Source organism: Gallus gallus, chromosome 1 (assembly GCF_016699485.2).
Source record: "Gallus gallus isolate bGalGal1 chromosome 1, bGalGal1.mat.broiler.GRCg7b, whole genome shotgun sequence".
Lineage (NCBI taxonomy): Eukaryota > Metazoa > Chordata > Aves > Galliformes > Phasianidae > Gallus > Gallus gallus.
Window position 1 is genome coordinate 61,550,321 of NC_052532.1, and position 17,090 is coordinate 61,567,410.

Here is a 17,090-nt window from a genome sequence, read left to right on the forward strand (position 1 = left end):
GTATTTCACTCAAGAGTACATATCTGATTGCTACCACCACATCTTAAAATATAAAAAATAAAAGCAGAAGGAAAAGAAGTTCTACCACATATTACACTATGGCCATCAACGTCAACCCTGTCAGCTCAAGGTTCCGTTTCCTACACTGGGTTCCATTACTCTGTGCTGCTTGACTGTAAATCTTTCAACAGACAGAGTTTGAATATTCAGGTTATTTGTGAAGTGCTCCCTTTTACTGTGAGACATGTGAAGCTTTTCTGATGATACTTCCTTCACTGATGACTTAAAGCTCTCAACAATGTGCAGCAATCTGCAGGTGGTCATCTGTGGGTTTCCGCTGGAAAAGCTGACCAAATCAATGTAACTTGATTGTTGATATCCCAGTCCATTTCTGCCTCTTCTGTAGGAATCCAGCAGCCTTCTTTACTCTGAATTCAAAGTCAATTTTATAAAACAGTAAATTAGCTTTCACAGTAACTGAGACAAGGCTTAAAAAGTTACTTAAATAAGGGACGGTAATGTAAATTCAGGAATCTGCATGTGTACATATTGCCAATATGCATCCCTCTGCAGAGTGTTGCATACTTGATCACATTCATACAGTCCAGGGATTTAATTATGCCAGGTGTAAGCACAAAAAAACATTTGTATCACCACATGGTGATTTTCCTTCTCCATTAGTGCAAAATACACGGAAAACTGTGTGAGATTGCTGATGGTTTAAGGACAATGTAAACACATAAGTGTTGTGACCACTTTGAAAATTGAAAGATCATTTCCTGTCCACAGTCCACTTGCTAAACACGCAGCCCTGATTAAATGCTTGAGCTACCTAGACTAGATGCAAAGCTAATTACAAAGCTAAAACAGCCTGTGTTTTATTGCCTGTTAAAATGCTGTTGCAAAATTCTCAGCTGGTGTGCAGTGTGCAAATTGCCTGGCTTTATTTTATCTATATGCTGAGCCCTGACCTCAAGTATGGCCACAGTTTATCACTGGAAATTATATGTAAGAAAAGACTAACCAAGAGATTTTCTCTCCTCCTCTGTCCTGTAATGTTTATGTGTGCATCTATGGAGCACACATGCACACCTATCTGTACAATGTATATAATATCTGTATAAAACTATTAGTTTTATTATACAGTGGCAAGTGTTGCCTGGAAACTGGTTGCTATGCAAGTTAAATTCTGATGAGTAGGAGGTGTGTAATTAGCTTTAAATATCTTCTGTGGTTAGTAATTACCCTCAGAAATCAGTGACACAAGAGAACGTCTTCTTGGAAGGCAAACTTTAAAAGATCTGTTGATTAACAAATGATATCCTTAGTTCCAGGCAAGAAGGTGAGATGCTGAGGTCCCCTAAATCTTTCTGTTCAGAGTTAGCTCTGGGATTACGCTAGTTTCTGATCATTGCCAAATGCTGGATACCTTCCACAGGTATTTTATTTTATCCCACCTCTCCAATTGTACATTTCCCATTGTACACAATGGGAATCTTTCCATTGACTATCCCAGTGCTGGGCTAAGTTCCATTTCAGGCCACAGGCATTATACAGAGAAAGAATAATGATTTTTGTGGGAACTGGACTGAAAGGCATCTCAGGGTAGCTGTGATAGATGTCTTAATCAGATTAAGATATTGCTTGAAGAGGCTTATTCACCCTTAAATGTTGCAAATTGGTTTAGGACCAACTTTGTTCCTAGAGCTAAAGGAAGGATGATCATAGCTGTCAACTCAGATGAGAGTAAGAGTATGTTTCTCAGGGTGAACTTTAAAGTTATTTCCTACCATTTTCAAACAATGAATCAAGACTAGAGTCTCTCTCACAGAGATTTGCAGTAGCCTAAGGATCTCTATCTGAAAAGCACTTTTCCTTTTCTAATTTTTCAAGTCGCTATTGGCGCCGATGGAATCGATTCTGCAGACGAAAGTGCCGTGCTGCTGTCAAGTCCAATGTTTTCTACTGGTTGGTGATCTTCCTTGTGTTTCTCAACACCCTTACCATTGCCTCTGAACACTACAACCAGCCAGACTGGCTCACTGAGGTTCAAGGTGAGGAGAGTGTGATGGTTCTGTTCGTTTTGGTCAGTGTTAAGAAAGAGGGCTGTGGGAGGAGCTGGTGTGTTAGGCTACACAGTGTAAAAGGAACATGCACAGCTGCAAATAGTCCCCTTTTTGAGGAGGATCTTAGACAGCACAACAAAATATCAACCCACATTAGGAGAGGTTTCAGGGAAGATATGAATCCCTCATTTTTAGCCAAAGTGATGTTCCACTGGGTGTAGGTGAAATCAGGAGCTTATGCTGAATGAATAACTGCAGCCATTGGATTTCTAATTTATGGATGGCTTCTGGTATCTACAAGTTTTCCAGGGTCTTCTCTGGAACTGCATGTATGAGAAATTCTAACTACCAGGAAAGTGGCAAAGAGTGATTTTTGAAATTCTCCATTCTGCAGAGCAGTTGAATCCTCACTGGATGTGAGAGCAGCTGAAAGGCTTAATTAAGCAACAGCAGGTAGCACAGCAGCTCTTCTATTCCCACTCCCATCTGCAGATGACAAGTGTGATGGGAGATTGAGCACGGGAAGGCATATCCCTGCCGCGGAGGTTGTGCGGTTGTGTAATACATCACAGCTGTATCTGCAATACATAAGAATTGCTGTAAGCATCCTTGTAAAACATTTCTGTGGATGAGATGCCCACACCTTTTAGCTTTACTCTTTGACCCAAGCTTGGATAAGGTTACTCTTTCAGGGGGTTCTTACAGGCAAGGGTCAATAATTAATCTGTGATGATCTTTTGATTAAGTTTCCTTAATCTGTTTCTGTTTGTTTTTCATGAGACACTGCCAATAAGGTGCTGCTAGCTCTTTTCACGGCAGAGATGCTGCTGAAGATGTACAGCCTCGGTCTCCAGGCCTATTTTGTGTCCCTCTTCAACCGCTTTGACTGTTTCATTGTGTGTGGAGGAATCCTGGAAACAATTCTGGTTGAGACGAAGATCATGTCACCATTGGGCATTTCTGTGTTGAGATGTGTTCGGCTATTAAGAATATTTAAAATCACAAGGTACTTTTGTGATTTTTCAGAATGTATGAGGGCTACACAACGTGTAATTTCAAGTCACTCACATTGTGCTTTTTTCACTTTGTCTACCATTAATTGGGTACTGGGAGTGCTAGGCGAATGGTCCTCATCTTCTGTTAACCAAGGCAGGATGGGGAGGGCTGAACAGATTGGATGGTCCTGATTTGAATTGGATTGGTGAGAAGTTGGTTATAGGCACTTGATTGAAGACACTTGATACCATGCTGATTAACCAAAATCTGGGAGGATAATGCGAGTTTGTGCTCTGAATTTCCATGCAAAAGACCAAGTGAAAACAGAAGAGCAGATATCCGTGTGACGTTTTCTGGTGTTTTATGGGTGAGACAGCCTGAAAGACTACTGTGAGCCAAAAGAACATTTGAATGAGGAGTCCATGCCAGCTCCAGGAGACTCAACTGTGGCCTAAGTGTCAACACAAGCAGCTATAGACAAAAGGTGTTGCCAACCTTTTTCCTTCAGAGAAGTTTGGCATGAAGCAGCAGCTCTACAAAGAAGCCAGACTTTTCCAGACTCTCGTCTCTCCTATTTTTGCTTTTCTTTCTTTCTTCTCTCCACGGTGGTGCCTATTAAACAGTTACTTCTTCCTGCAGAAATGCACTTCCAAAACATCAGCATGATTTGGAAGGAGTTTTTCAGCTTGAGGGAGGTTGTAGGGGACGTCATCTCCTTTCTTACCCATATTGGAGCTCTTGGAACAAATCTGCCTATGTGGTCACTTACTTATAGTAGCACAGGGCCTGCCTTTTCCCATTTGAGCACTGGTCAGCATCTTATATAAAGCTTGACTGAGGTGATGAAAGAGTGGATTTTATGCAGGCTCAACTACAAAAATGTCCCTAGAATTGCTGTAAATTCTCCCAAAGGAAATTTCTGACAAATTTGAGATAAAAAATACAGGGCATGAGAAAAACACGACCAGAACTGGAAGGTAGTCAAGATGGCAGAGCTGTGAGGCAGAGAAAACAACAGACTTGGACTCTCATATTGTACAAAATTTACCCTTAAAGCTTCTGAGCCTCAAGTCTCTGGCAGTGTTGATTGCTTTCAGAGTCAAATGGCAGAGACAGAAAATCAGTTTACAATCTTGAGGAGAGTGGCCAAATCAAGCTTGCACCTACTAAAACAGAAAAAAGGTAGTCTTATTTAGACATGATCACAGGAGAGAGAAAAATGTTCCAATTGACAAGAATTTCCAGCAAGAGAGATGTCTTTGCCCTTTCAGAAATAGTGAAGATCTCTGGTCCAAGGACTGTTTTTCCTGGATCTTTGGGTCTGAAAGCTATCATCACTGAGTCCCAGGCCTGGTTTCTGAGGAAACCAGTAGCTGTTTCAGGCATTGGGTAATCAGATATACTCAGGGCAACATACCAACAGCTATAAAAGCATAAGCTTCTACATAGCATGCTGGAGAGGTCATTGTTTTTTCTAGGCATTTCTCCACTCCTACACAAAATATATCTAGCTAGCAGAATTCTCTAGTAGAAAGGAAAATGTTGAGAGAATATAATTAATACTTTAGGAGGCTTCATGTATTGGAATACTCAGATATTCCTAAAGAATCTGGCAGAGATGTAAAGTAGGAACCAGCCAGCAACAGGTCTAGTTATACTTACCTCCCTTCCACAGCATATCTGAAATCCAGTTTTTCATAGAAAAAATATTACCTGTAAAACACTTTGTGATTTGTACAGCTGTCTATGTGTAAAGCACAGTCAGAGCTGAGGAGTAACTCACAATGAATAATATACTAATCAGGTTTTCCCTTCTTTCCTTTTCCTAAAATATTGGCAAGTAGGTTGCGCTAGTTTCAGATTTGTACATTTTTTAATTATTTGTAATTTTCTCCATGGTTTGTCCCCTCTGTGGGTGAAGTTCACCCTCATGTGGAAGGCCTTAGAACAAGCCTCTAAAACTGCACTTCAGGCCCACTCATATCAGACTGCAGGAGAGAATATTCTGGCATTAAAGCAAAACTTTTACTTCTGGTGTTCTCCAGGAAAACATAATCTTTTCCATTATTCATTCTGCTCTACGCACAGTGATAGTTTAGTGATATATACATTATCAATACTGCTGGAAAACACCATCTGTGTGGAACGATAATATAGAAAGATACAATCATTTAAAGGTAGGAAGAATAGTAATGATGATGGTGTAATGTTTTATGTCAAATGTGTATTCATGAGCAGTGACGTGGACATACAGTGGAGATGGAAATAGTGATAATCAGGAGAATTAAAAAGGCACAAAGCAGGGAAAGTTCTCTGGCAAGAGTATGTCAGTAGTTAGCCTAACCATTATATATTTGTGTGGATTTTCTGTGATAGACACCTAGCACAAAGAAATTCTGGGTGCTTTAAGATAATACATTTCTAAGAAAAGCACAAACTTAGCTCCCCAGTATAAAAGAAGCAAATGAAGACGCTAACAGATGAACAACACATCATTTTAGAAATCACATTTAGAATTTCAAGAGCAAACATTTCTTCCAAGACTATAAATATTCTTCAGAATCATTTTGTCTTGTACATTAGTCTTAGTAATTTGGAACTCCATGCTGAGGGGCACTGAGGCACCCCTTTGCTGCCCAGATAATCTAGAGTTTTGCTGCCTGCCGGGGGCCTGCATTTGCGTATCAGGAAGAGACTACCAGGCATGATAAGCTGGAGGACTACTGTTCACTCCTGCTCTTTAAAGATGGGTCACAGGAGGCTGCAACTAAGAAATTACAAAATATTAAGAATGACTTTATATCTCTTGAGAAGATGTTGAAGGGATCAGGAGCACAGGTAGTATTCTTCTCAGTTCTCCAAGTTGGAGGCTTGAGAACTGGGCAGAAGGAGTAGAACAGGCAAGCTGGATGAATGCCTGTGTGGATAGTGTCGCACTAAGGGTTTCAAGTACAATGATCTTGGATACAACTTCGAGAGACCAGGCATGTGGACATCAGATAGGATACAACTGACCACGAGGGGCAAGAATACACTGGGCAGCGAGCTGGCTTGAGTGATCACCGGGGCTGTAAACTAGATTTGATGGATAAATATGATGTACTTCTGAGTGACAGAGAAGAGGCAGGGAATGCTGTCACTTCAGGAAGCAGCAAGAGAAAACCTTAGATTTGTCCCAGAGGAATTAGGGAGGGCTCCTCCAAGAAGATAATGCAGCCAGTAGCCTAACAAAGAATTGATTGGATGGTCAGAGCCAGAAAGTTGTGGTCAACAGCTCTATGCCCAGGTGGAGGCTGGTCAGGAGTGGTGTCCCCCAGGGGTCAGCCTTGGGACCCATGCTCTTCAACGTCTTTGTCAGTGACCTAGACAGTGTGATTGAGTGCACCCTCAGCAAGTTTGCTGATGACACCAAGATGAGTGGTGCAGTTGATACTGCAAAATGAAGGGATGCCATCAAAAGGGACCAGGACAGGCTTGAAAAATGGTCCCAACAAGAACTTGATGAGATTCAGCAAGGCCAATTGCAAGTTGTTCCGCTTGGGTCAAGACAATGCCAGATATATACACAAACTGGGAGAAGAACTCGTTGAGATCAGCCCTGAGGAGGAGATCTTTGTGGTCCTGGTGGATAAAAAGCTGGACACAAGCCAGCAGCGTGTGCTTGCATCCTAGAAGGCCAACCGTATCCTGGGCTGCATCAAAAGAGTGACCAGCAGTGGGGTGATTGTCCCACTCTACTGTGCGCTTGTGAGACCCCATCTGAAGTGTAGCTTCCAGGCCTGGGGTCCCAAGCACAGGAAAGATGCAGAGCTGTTAGAGTGGGTCCAGGGAAGGACTACAAAGATGATCAGATAGCTGGAGCATCTCTCATAGAAAAAAGACTGAGGGAGTTGAGCTTGTTTAGCTTACAGAAGAGAAGGCTCCAGGGTGACCTCATTGTGGCCTTCCCGTACTTGAGAGGAGGTTATAAACACAAGGGAGATCGACGTTATAGATGGTCTGATAGCAGTAGGACAAGGGGGAATGGGTTTCAAATGAAAAGAGGGAAGATTTTGATAAGATATTCGGAGAAAATGTTTTACTCCGAGGGTGATGAGGCCCTGGCACAGCTGCCCAGACAGGCTGTGGGTGCCCCACCCCTGGAGGCATTCAAGGCCAGATTGGATGGGGCCCTGGGCAGCCTGAGCTGCTGAGTGGTAGCCCTGCCCACAGCAGTGGGGTTGGAACTGGGTTATCTTTAAGGTCCATTCCAACGCAAGACATTCTGTGATTCTATGATTAGACAGGCAGCCAGCATAATCTGCTTTATTCTCCCTAATTTTTACAGCACTATACAGAATTTTTTTCTTTGCTGAGAGAACACAAATGATTGTCTCTTAAGATATAGTACTTTACTGCTTTATAAATCCTTATATTTATTCCTATATGTTTTGAACATAAATTAATTTCCTTGCTACAGTTTACTGAAACTTGATATTTTAAACCTAAATCCTACCACTGTATATGTCACTGTTAACTGTAGGGAGGAGAGACATGGCACCTTTTTTTGTACCTGCTCTCAAAATGATTTTATATTGGATGAACAGTGTGGGAAGCTTTCCCACAAAGAGGCTTCCAGCTGTCATTACTGTTTTAAGCTCTGCATTTGTGATTGCAAGTATCATAAAGCCATAGTGAAAAGCAATGAAGAGAGAAGGGAATAAAAGAAGACATTAAGCTCTAATCCAGTTCTGCATTTGATTTCTATGTGAGGTGTTGAACAAACCATTTAACATCTCTGCATCTTATTTCTCCCTTTTGAAACAAGGATCATAATCATGTCCTTCTCACTGGAGTTTTGCAGAACCTCTTTCACTGGTGTTTTGGGAGATGTTAGAAAGCACGTTCATTTCCATATTGGTCAAAGGAAGCAGCAGTGCTTTCTTTTTTACCTGCCATTAGATGATGCCTGGTCCCAGTTCTCCGATTTCTTCCATCAGTGCCTTGACTTTTGTTGTAACTGGTGTGTTTTTTTCTTTGTAGTACATTAACCAAAGAGGACAGAGTGGTCAGAGAGTCCTTGTTTGGGCTTCTTCTATTGCCAACATAAGGCTCTTTATTTTAATGAGTAACCCGAGAGGTTTTGACGGAGTGTTTGAGTTAGCTCTACTAATGCCTAATGTGGCAGGTGGTAAACTCAGTTCAGACTTCCGGGAATCTGCAATAAGACCATTGTTACTTCCATATCCTAGTTGGATCAGTCATTCCTTATCCTTTCCTTTTTCTTTTTTTGCCCCACTTCTTTATTGGTTTGTTTACTTTTCTAATGGTGCTGTATTTCTAGCTAGCATTCAGAGCACAGAAAAAAAACAGCACTAAGCTTATCATCAGGTCATCTCCATTAATTGCTCTAACGTTGATTAGTTACAGAGGAAACTGAATCTCAGATATGGAGCCATTTGTAAGAATTGCAGAGCTGATAAAAGTCTGTGCAGCTGTGCTGTAAGATAGCAAGACACTTAAGCTTAAAGCAAGTCATTGAGATTGTTCAGATGGGTAACAGCTTTACTGTATGTCTGTTAAGGGCATGTGTGTCCTGACTGACATTGGAGGGCTTGGTGATATTCTAGACCCCACCAGTTTCTGTTTTGAGCGTGCTAAATTCAGTCCAGTTTCATCAGAAATTATTTTTCCCTTTTCCTATGTCATTTTCTCTTCCTCCCACAGCATGAATGTTGTGAACTGTAAGCATAAACACAAACATAGTGAGCTGTTACCTAGCACATTCAATCTAGACATTTGGTGGCACCGAGCCCACAACTTCCATGCCCTTACCTCTGCTCTTAGTTTTACAATGCTCAACTCTTTAATTGCAGTTAAGCTTTTAAATCACTCTGATTTTCTCTGAAGTGCTGAAGCAGGGCTGGAGGGAAAACATCACAGTTCTCTTTGAAGCTCAGCACTTGGAGATGAACTAGTTGCTGAACTTCAGAGGACATGGCAGTCCCTCTGCAGGTCAGATTGCTAACCTTTGCAAAGTAATTGGGCCCCCTGAATATTTGTCTGCCATGAGACAACAAAAGCCTTCTTTTTACCCTGGCATTTGAAAATATTCATTTCAGTGGGATTTTAATAATCCTTGTATCTACACCATGTTGCCTTCAGAAAAGACAGGTTTGTATGTAGAATTATCCGACCTCCTCCAAGAAGTAAGAATGCTAGACATAGCATTCATAGAAGGATGTCTGACATCCTTCTAAAATAGAGCCTCCTTCTCCAAGCAAAATACATCTAGAAGTTCAGTCTTCTAAGGAGAGAAGTGTTCACTGTTAAAAGCTTTTGGAGAAGGGAGTGGAGGATGTCAACCATGTTGTGATCTCAGATCACGGTAGGAGGGCACAAAAGATGATGCTAGAAGGAAGACTTAGCGACTTAGAGGTCACAAACATTACTGGCTTGCTGGCCTGTGCAAGCCACCCAAGGTTGTACTCAAAATCAGGTGACTGGGAGATGTCAGCTAATCTTAAATCTAGTCTGAAATATCTGTCAAACTCAAAAGTACATACAGTAGAAGTGTTCATGACATACTAAACAGTATGATAAAAATGTTTGAGCAGATACTAGGGTGAAGTGGAAGTTGCCTCATTGGCAATGTGGTCAATTCTTCACAAAAAGGTAGCATTTTACCAACACATGTCTACTCTGCTGGTTGGCAAAGGTAAGCAAGCAAACTGACACGTTAGAGTAGAGCATGCTACTTGCTCTTTGAATCCTTAAATGGGACCAAAGGGGCTAGAAGATCCTGTCTCTGCATCATGCATCAGTCAGATCTGGGCATAAACCTGAGTACAATGAGAGATCTTAGCCATCCTCCCTATCAAATGGTAGCTGCTCAAAAAGCAGGAGTCTCAATTGCCTGGTCATAGGTCATTTGTCCTTTTCTCAGTAGCTGATCTAAGTGGACTTCACCACAGTCATATCCAATAAATTTCTGTCAGACCCAGAGAGCAAAAGAAAAATCTGTTGATTTTGGTTATTGTGATCAGCTGGTGCTTTGTTGTCCTAGGGATCCTGGAGATGTCTTGGCCAGCTGTATTTGAACCCAGCTCTAAGCCCCTCCAGTATGTTCTGCAGCCTACCTGAGAAATTATGAAGGGTTTAGTACCCAAAAATAGATGTGATAGTGAGCAAAGAAAACTGAGGCCATTAGGGGTGTAGATCTGGAGTCTCCCTTTAAGGGTCCATATAAAACAAGTGTTGCAGTATGTGAAGGACCTTGAGTATCTTCCTCGTTCTCCGTTCCAGAAGGCTTAGCAACCTCTGTCTTTGTGTGAGCCCAAGTGCACAATCACACCATATTTTGGACAAGTTTGTATTTGTATCCAAACTGTTTCCCCATCTGCTCCTGCTACTTATTGCAGGCCATTCTCTGGAGTGAGGTATTCTGGCATGCTATAACATCTGTGAGTGTTGTAATGAGGTTGGTTAGAATGTAACTCACTGAAGCGGCAAGAACTAATCACCGTATATTGATATAAGATTTTCAGAGACTTAGATGGAGAGTGCTGCAATAATCTTCTGGGTGTGCACATCAAGTGGGGGTGGAGGGAATGTACACGTGTGGTAGTAAAATTACTCATTAGCTGCAGTAGATCTCATTATCTTAGGGAAGTACATCAATGATTCACTGCTTAACAGGGTATTTGGAAATGCCTGCTTATACACAGGAGGCAGCCAGAACCAATATCCTGTGCAGGCCAGGAGCACCTGTCTTGGAGTGAAGAAATGTTAACCACTTCTGTTTTCTCTCCCAGATATTGGAACTCCCTGAGTAACCTAGTGGCTTCACTCCTGAATTCAGTCCGTTCCATTGCCTCCCTCCTGCTGCTCCTCTTCCTCTTCATCATCATCTTCTCACTGCTGGGGATGCAGCTTTTTGGGGGCAAGTTTAACTTTGATGAAATGCAGACCAGGAGGAGTACATTTGACAACTTCCCCCAGTCCCTCCTCACTGTGTTTCAGGTAAGAGCATGAGCAGGTCCAGATGGGACCAAGATATTGTGCTTTAAATGGGGAGAGACAGACAGTAGGTCCTGCATCCTTCTTCTACAGCCAGGTAGTCTCTGAGGCTGTGCACCATTCTAATAGCTCCAGGAGCAAGGCACCATGCTGCCAGCACAGGGGTACTCCCTTCCAAAGTGGGGAAATATCATAAAGCCATCAGGGCTTGTCAGAGTAGTACATGAGAATGGCCATTGCCATGTTCCATGACCTTGACTGCAAGTCAGAGCCCATCCCTGTGGCTGTCCTCCCTTCCACAGTACAGGGGAACAAATATGTGCTCACTGCACCAGTGAAGAAATTATATAGCTTTCAAGCTGACTGCAGTTTTGAGAGCGATCAGCCAAGAGCATCAGGAACGTGATTTCACACACAAGGTGAAGGGATGTGTCAGGGAGGGCTGTGCTGAGTGCTGTCCTCAGTGCTGTAGTTGTGCAGCTTGTCTGAAACAACAGATGTGGAGGGAAGTGCCAAGGTGAGGTGGGGAGACTTAAACAAAGATGTCTTTGGGAGCCATTCGGGTTCAGCAATCAGTCTGCAAGGGGACATCTCCATTTTTTTAACAGTCCTAGTGCCCTTTTTGCATTCTCTCATTTTGTTTTTAATTTGCTAAATGGATACAGCCAGAGTTTCCAGCCATCCTGGGGGAGGGGGTAATCTCTAGGATAGTCAATATCTTTCTGTTAACGGGGTTTTCAAATTCTCTGTGTGGTCTAACACTGTATCCCTTATTGGTGGGAATGTGTCATTTAGATCCTGACTGGGGAGGACTGGAATTCGGTGATGTATGATGGGATCATGGCTTATGGCGGCCCCTCTTTTCCAGGAATGTTGGTCTGTATTTACTTCATCATCCTCTTCATCTGTGGGAACTGTATCCTTTGATGCTACTCTTTTCTCCAAATGGGGCTGAATTTAAAGTCACCATTTATTACTTTTGCTGTGTCAGAAAGTAATTAATTTTGGACCTTACATCTTCACCTTTTCCCTAGCTCAAGATTTTGCCTTTGCACTACCGAAAGTTAAACAAGTTTATTTAATCTTAGCTAGTGCTAAGCCTTCAGGCATATAAACATTTATAAGAGCCAGCTACATGCTTGTTCTGCATGCCACCTTTTATTTAGTACCTTTGGATGTTTAGTGTTTTTATTTTTTATTCCCGCTGATTCCCCCATAGGTCTTTCTTATCTGCCTTCCTTATAAAGGAATCTCTCTGTCTACCTGCTGTACTTACTGTGTATTTTTGCTTTAATTGCCATTTCAGTAACATGTTCCATTTGCTTTCATCCAAACCTTATGTGGAATAAAAATATGTGTAATATACAATATGCTAGATGCAAACTCTGTAATAGGAGTAACATATGTTTGACACAATTGATTTATGTGAGATCATATATTAACTCGCATATAAATGAACAGGAACCCTGTTCCATTTCACTTACTGCAATGTGTTTGATCTTCAAACAGAAGATCACGTAGTCTGTTATCTACTATCCTGAGATGGTATTAACTTTGTTCTCCCTGGCTTCAAGGTGAAGTGAGGGCACGGTACATAACCCAGAGGCACAGAGCACACTGCATGATTAGGCTGTGAGTGTCCTTTCACAGGAATTTGCATCGAACACAGGGCCATGGTGCATTACCGTATCTCAGTCTGCTCCATATTTGTTCATGTTTAGTTTCTGTTTCCCTAATAAATAGCCCTCATGTGTCAGAGGTGACATTTCTTTTTGTACTGATTCTTCTATAGAGCTACCTTGTAGTTTCAGCCCAGCTCTTCCAACTTTTCTTCATAATTCAGGTCTCTCAAACCCTGTTATGTGACATTTTGGTTGACCTGCATGCCCTCTCTTCAAAGTGAGATGGTGCAATTCCAGTTATCTGAAGGTCAAGGGAGGCTGTCTGCCTGACAGCTTTTAAAAAGCTACAATTTGGATCTCCTTGTGAACTGCAGAGGAAAATGTGAGCCAGCTCCACATGCTGGATGACTTTGTAGACATTAGACCTTGGAGCTTCGGGAGAGGAGTGGCTGTATTTCCAGACTAAGCCTTAAACTGGAGTTTACTGATGCCGTAAAAAGACTTACTCAAAAGAAATCTTTGTGAGAATCTGGTGTTCAAATCTCTAACACAAGATCTTAACACTGACTGGCAAGACAAGAAAGCAATTGTCATTACTTACCCTTCAGCAACATGTGCATGACTAGTTTATATTGCAGCTTCCATGCGTAGGCTCTCTGCTAGGAGACGGCGGAGTTGCCAGCCCAATCCCTTAATACTCAGACTAAATGAATTTCTTTTGTTCCCCTCAGAAATGCTAATGATAGCGCTATCCTTACTGTCCTTAAAACCTACATATGTCTGTGGGAAAGGCTATAATGAGGTTGTCCAACTCAAGTACGTGGGCCAAAATTGGAAATCCCAGGTGCCTAATGCTATGAGGATCTTGAATGTGAGAGTTCTTTAAGAGAAATGACCATCACCTTCAAAGATACAAGGCATCCAGGGCTCCCCTTATCCTTCAGTGGAATTTGTTGCGTAAAGCAAGACTCTATGGAAACCAAAAACTGAAATCTAAAGGTTTAATCTGGACTTGTATCTTTTCTATCAGTCATTCCATTGTGAAATTTTGGAAACCCTACACAGTGTGTTAGACATTTAGTTGGAAGGTGTAGGTTTGTCATGCTCAATATGTGCACCCTGAACATTTGTGTGAATTGGAAGTTTGGAGAATCCAAGAGATCTGATGACAGGTTGCTAAAAAATTTCAATTAAGACACCTTCGGTATAATGTTGTTCTGCAGTTTTCAAAGCCTGTTTTCTTTAAGTAGCACACAGACATCCTGCTGAATGTATTTTTGGCCATTGCTGTGGACAACCTTGCTGATGCGGAGAGTTTAACATCTGCACAGAAGGAAGAGGAAGAGGAAAAAGAAAGGAAAAAACTAGCTAGGTAAATCCATATGCATCCACCTCAAAAGCATGCACTTGTATATGTATCCATATATAGAACCTAATGCATTTTGCTTATATATATGTGCAAGTATGTAATATGTTTAAATTTTCTGTGTGTATATAGATTACATAAATATGGTTAATGTAATTGTATATATGATTGTATATATATACAATTATGTATATATATTTTAAGTAAAATAATTCAAACTAAAGGACAAGAAGGTGTTGGGAGTTGGGAATCTCACAATTGCAATGATGTGAGCAGAAGAGAGAAAGGCTGAGTGACTAGTGAGATTTCAGGGCATCAGTAGTTAATGAGTACGAAATAGTATTGGTGTAACAGTACTGTTTGCATATCCCTATTATCTCCTGATTGCTCTGGACCACAAAGCAAGAAAAAATTTCAGATTCCCATGGCACAAGATCCAGTGACTTCCTTCTTTTTTTATGTCATACACTGGAGAAAAATTCTGTCTAGTTTTATTAGTATTTCTGCATACTCTCAGGAGGCATGAGCTGGATGTAGAGCTTCTCTGTCATTCCCTGTAGGCAGCCATGGGGAAGTCTTTCCTAACTAGTTACTTCAGTTTGCTTCTGGGCTACTTGGAGGGGATCCTTTGTGCAGAGCTTTCTGCTGTGTCTCCTGTCAGGAGAGCCTCTTTGGCTCTGGAAGTGCAGTGAGCGGCAAAACTTTGTAGGCATCCAAGTGCAAGTCCACAAAACAGGGTTTGAAAACATTTCATGCCATTTTTATTGAGTGAACAAAGAGAAGATACCTAGTCACATACCTAGAACATGTGTGCACACAAAAACACAGTCACCTACTTCTCCATGTGCACTCTCATACACATATATAAACACATGCCATTGAGAAAGCTATAAAGTAAAAGAATACTATATGTAATTAGAGCAGAAGAGGATGAGGTGGAGCCCCTGAAATGTAAGCTGGACTCAGAACAGAGGTACCAGTCAGCTGATCATTCTCTTGGTGTGTGCTGTACTACATGAAACAGCTTTTCACCTTTGTAACTGTTTTCTTTTTATCTTGTCAAATTGTTAGGACTGCTAGTCCTGAAAAGAAACAGGAGATAGAGAAAACAGCTGTGGAGGAGGAGACAAAGGAGGAGAAAATTGAGCTGAAATCAATCACTGCTGATGGAGAATCCCCACCTGCTACGAAGGTCTGCTGCTCGCACCACAGTCTATGCAGAGATTGTGTGGACAGCTTGAGTTTCTAGGGGAATGAAAACGCTCTGCTTTGTTTGAGTCTTTTTTTCTTCTGTTTCTGTTAGATCAACATGGATGACTATCAGCCAAACGAAAATGAAGAAAAGAGCCCATATCCCACAACAGAAGCACCAGGTATCTCTCTGTTTTCTCTTATTCCTGTTTAAAAAAAAAAAAAGAAAAAAGTTCCAGTTTCTAGTGCACATAGAGCCAAATTATGATAGCAAGCAAGCTGATCTTGCAATGTCTTCATGATGGGAGAAGGTGATGCAATTAGATCTGTAGACTCATGGAATGGCTTGGGTTGAAAGGAACACTAAAGATCATCCAGTTCTAAACCCCCTGCCAAGGGGTAGGACACATTCCACTAGATCATGTTTCCCAAAGCCACATCCAACCTGGCCTTGAACACTTCCAGAGACCGTACATCCACAACTTCGCGGCACAGCCTGTCCCAGTGCCTCACTATCTCCAGAGTGAAGAATGTATTTGTTTAATATAATCCTATTCCCTTTTAGTTTAAAACCATTGCCTCTTGTCTTTCCCCTCCCCCTCCTCATCCTTACGTTTAAGCCCCTTTAAAAAATGGAAGGCTTTTACAAGGTCTCCCCAGAATTTCCTCCAGGCTGAACAAGCTCAGCTCCCTCAACCTTTCTTGTTGGAGAGGTGCTCCAGTCCTCTGAACATCCTCTTGGCTTCCTCTGTACCTGCATCAATGCCTCTATGTCTTTCTTGTTCTGGGAGCACAAGGCTTGGATTCAGTGTGGCTGATGGGGCCTCAGAAAAGCAGAGCAGAGGGAATCCCCTTCCTTGCTAGTGACTCTTTACTTGCCTATGTTTCCTTTGCAGTGGTCAGTGGTACTTGATATGATTCTCTGTAAAGCACACATTACATGATTAAAGGTACATTTTCAGTCTATTTTTTCAGTATTCAGTGTCAGGGAAGATCCACAACAGATACTCATGAAGGTAAAAGTGTTGAATGCCTTTTAGAACTTTTTAATCAAAAAAGTCAATGTAACTTTATTAATATGATTCTAAAGGTTTAAACTCAATCTAGAATTGATCATTTGGACCTGATGAACTTCATCCTCAAATACTTTATATAAAATTGAGTGAAGCAATCTCGAAACACAGAGTAGTTTTACTTTGAGTATTCCTGAAGGTTAGGTCTTTAAAATGGTGGGTAGGAGTGGTGGAGCAGAGGAATAAACTAGTCAGTTCGACTTCCATTCTTGGAAAAGTGTTGAAACAAATGACTAAACAAATACAACACTGCAAGATAAGGAGAAGACTTCCTAAGAAGAAGGAACGTGGATTTGCTGAGAACAAATCACGTTAAGCCACTTTTATTTTCTTCTAAAAGGGGCTGACAAGACAGAGGAGAAGAAGTAGATATATGCTTTGACTTTGCTAAGGTTCTGAATGTCTCAAAACATTCTCATAAGCCAGCTAGAAAAAAAAAATGGTCTAGAAGATTGGGAGATAAATTGGTCAGACTCTGTACGTGGAGAGTAGCAATAACCCAAATGAGGTTCTACAACCCAAAGGCCTGTCCTGAGTTCAGTTCAGTTCAATGTTAATGACCTGAGTGATGGAAAAGGAAATATGCTTATTACATTTGCACATGACATGAAGCTAGGAGGGACAGAAAGCATACTGAAGGGCAGCATTAGAATTCAAAGAGCTCTTGAGGAACTGGATAAATGGTCTAAATAAAATTGAAAGTGCCAGGCTCTACATAGGCAGGAATAAACAACTCACAAATAAAGGATCTTAGGTGACAGTAGTTAGGTAACAGTCC

General features: G+C 41.5%; 1 protein-coding gene across 41 annotated transcripts in view; it reads left to right on the forward strand.

Annotated features, from left to right (window-relative positions):
- CACNA1C (calcium voltage-gated channel subunit alpha1 C) overlaps window positions 1-17,090 on the forward strand; it is a 472,560-nt gene that overhangs the window by 358,514 nt on the left and 96,956 nt on the right. For all 41 annotated transcript variants that reach the window (NM_001396677.1, XM_040651842.2, XM_015286450.4 and 38 more), the window contains 7 exons: window positions 1,894-2,054; window positions 2,847-3,072; window positions 10,856-11,063; window positions 11,856-11,976; window positions 13,940-14,054; window positions 15,120-15,240; window positions 15,352-15,421. In NM_001396677.1, the coding sequence (NP_001383606.1) occupies window positions 1,894-2,054; window positions 2,847-3,072; window positions 10,856-11,063; window positions 11,856-11,976; window positions 13,940-14,054; window positions 15,120-15,240; window positions 15,352-15,421 (1,022 nt within the window). The remainder of the gene's footprint in view (window positions 1-1,893; window positions 2,055-2,846; window positions 3,073-10,855; window positions 11,064-11,855; window positions 11,977-13,939; window positions 14,055-15,119; window positions 15,241-15,351; window positions 15,422-17,090) is intronic.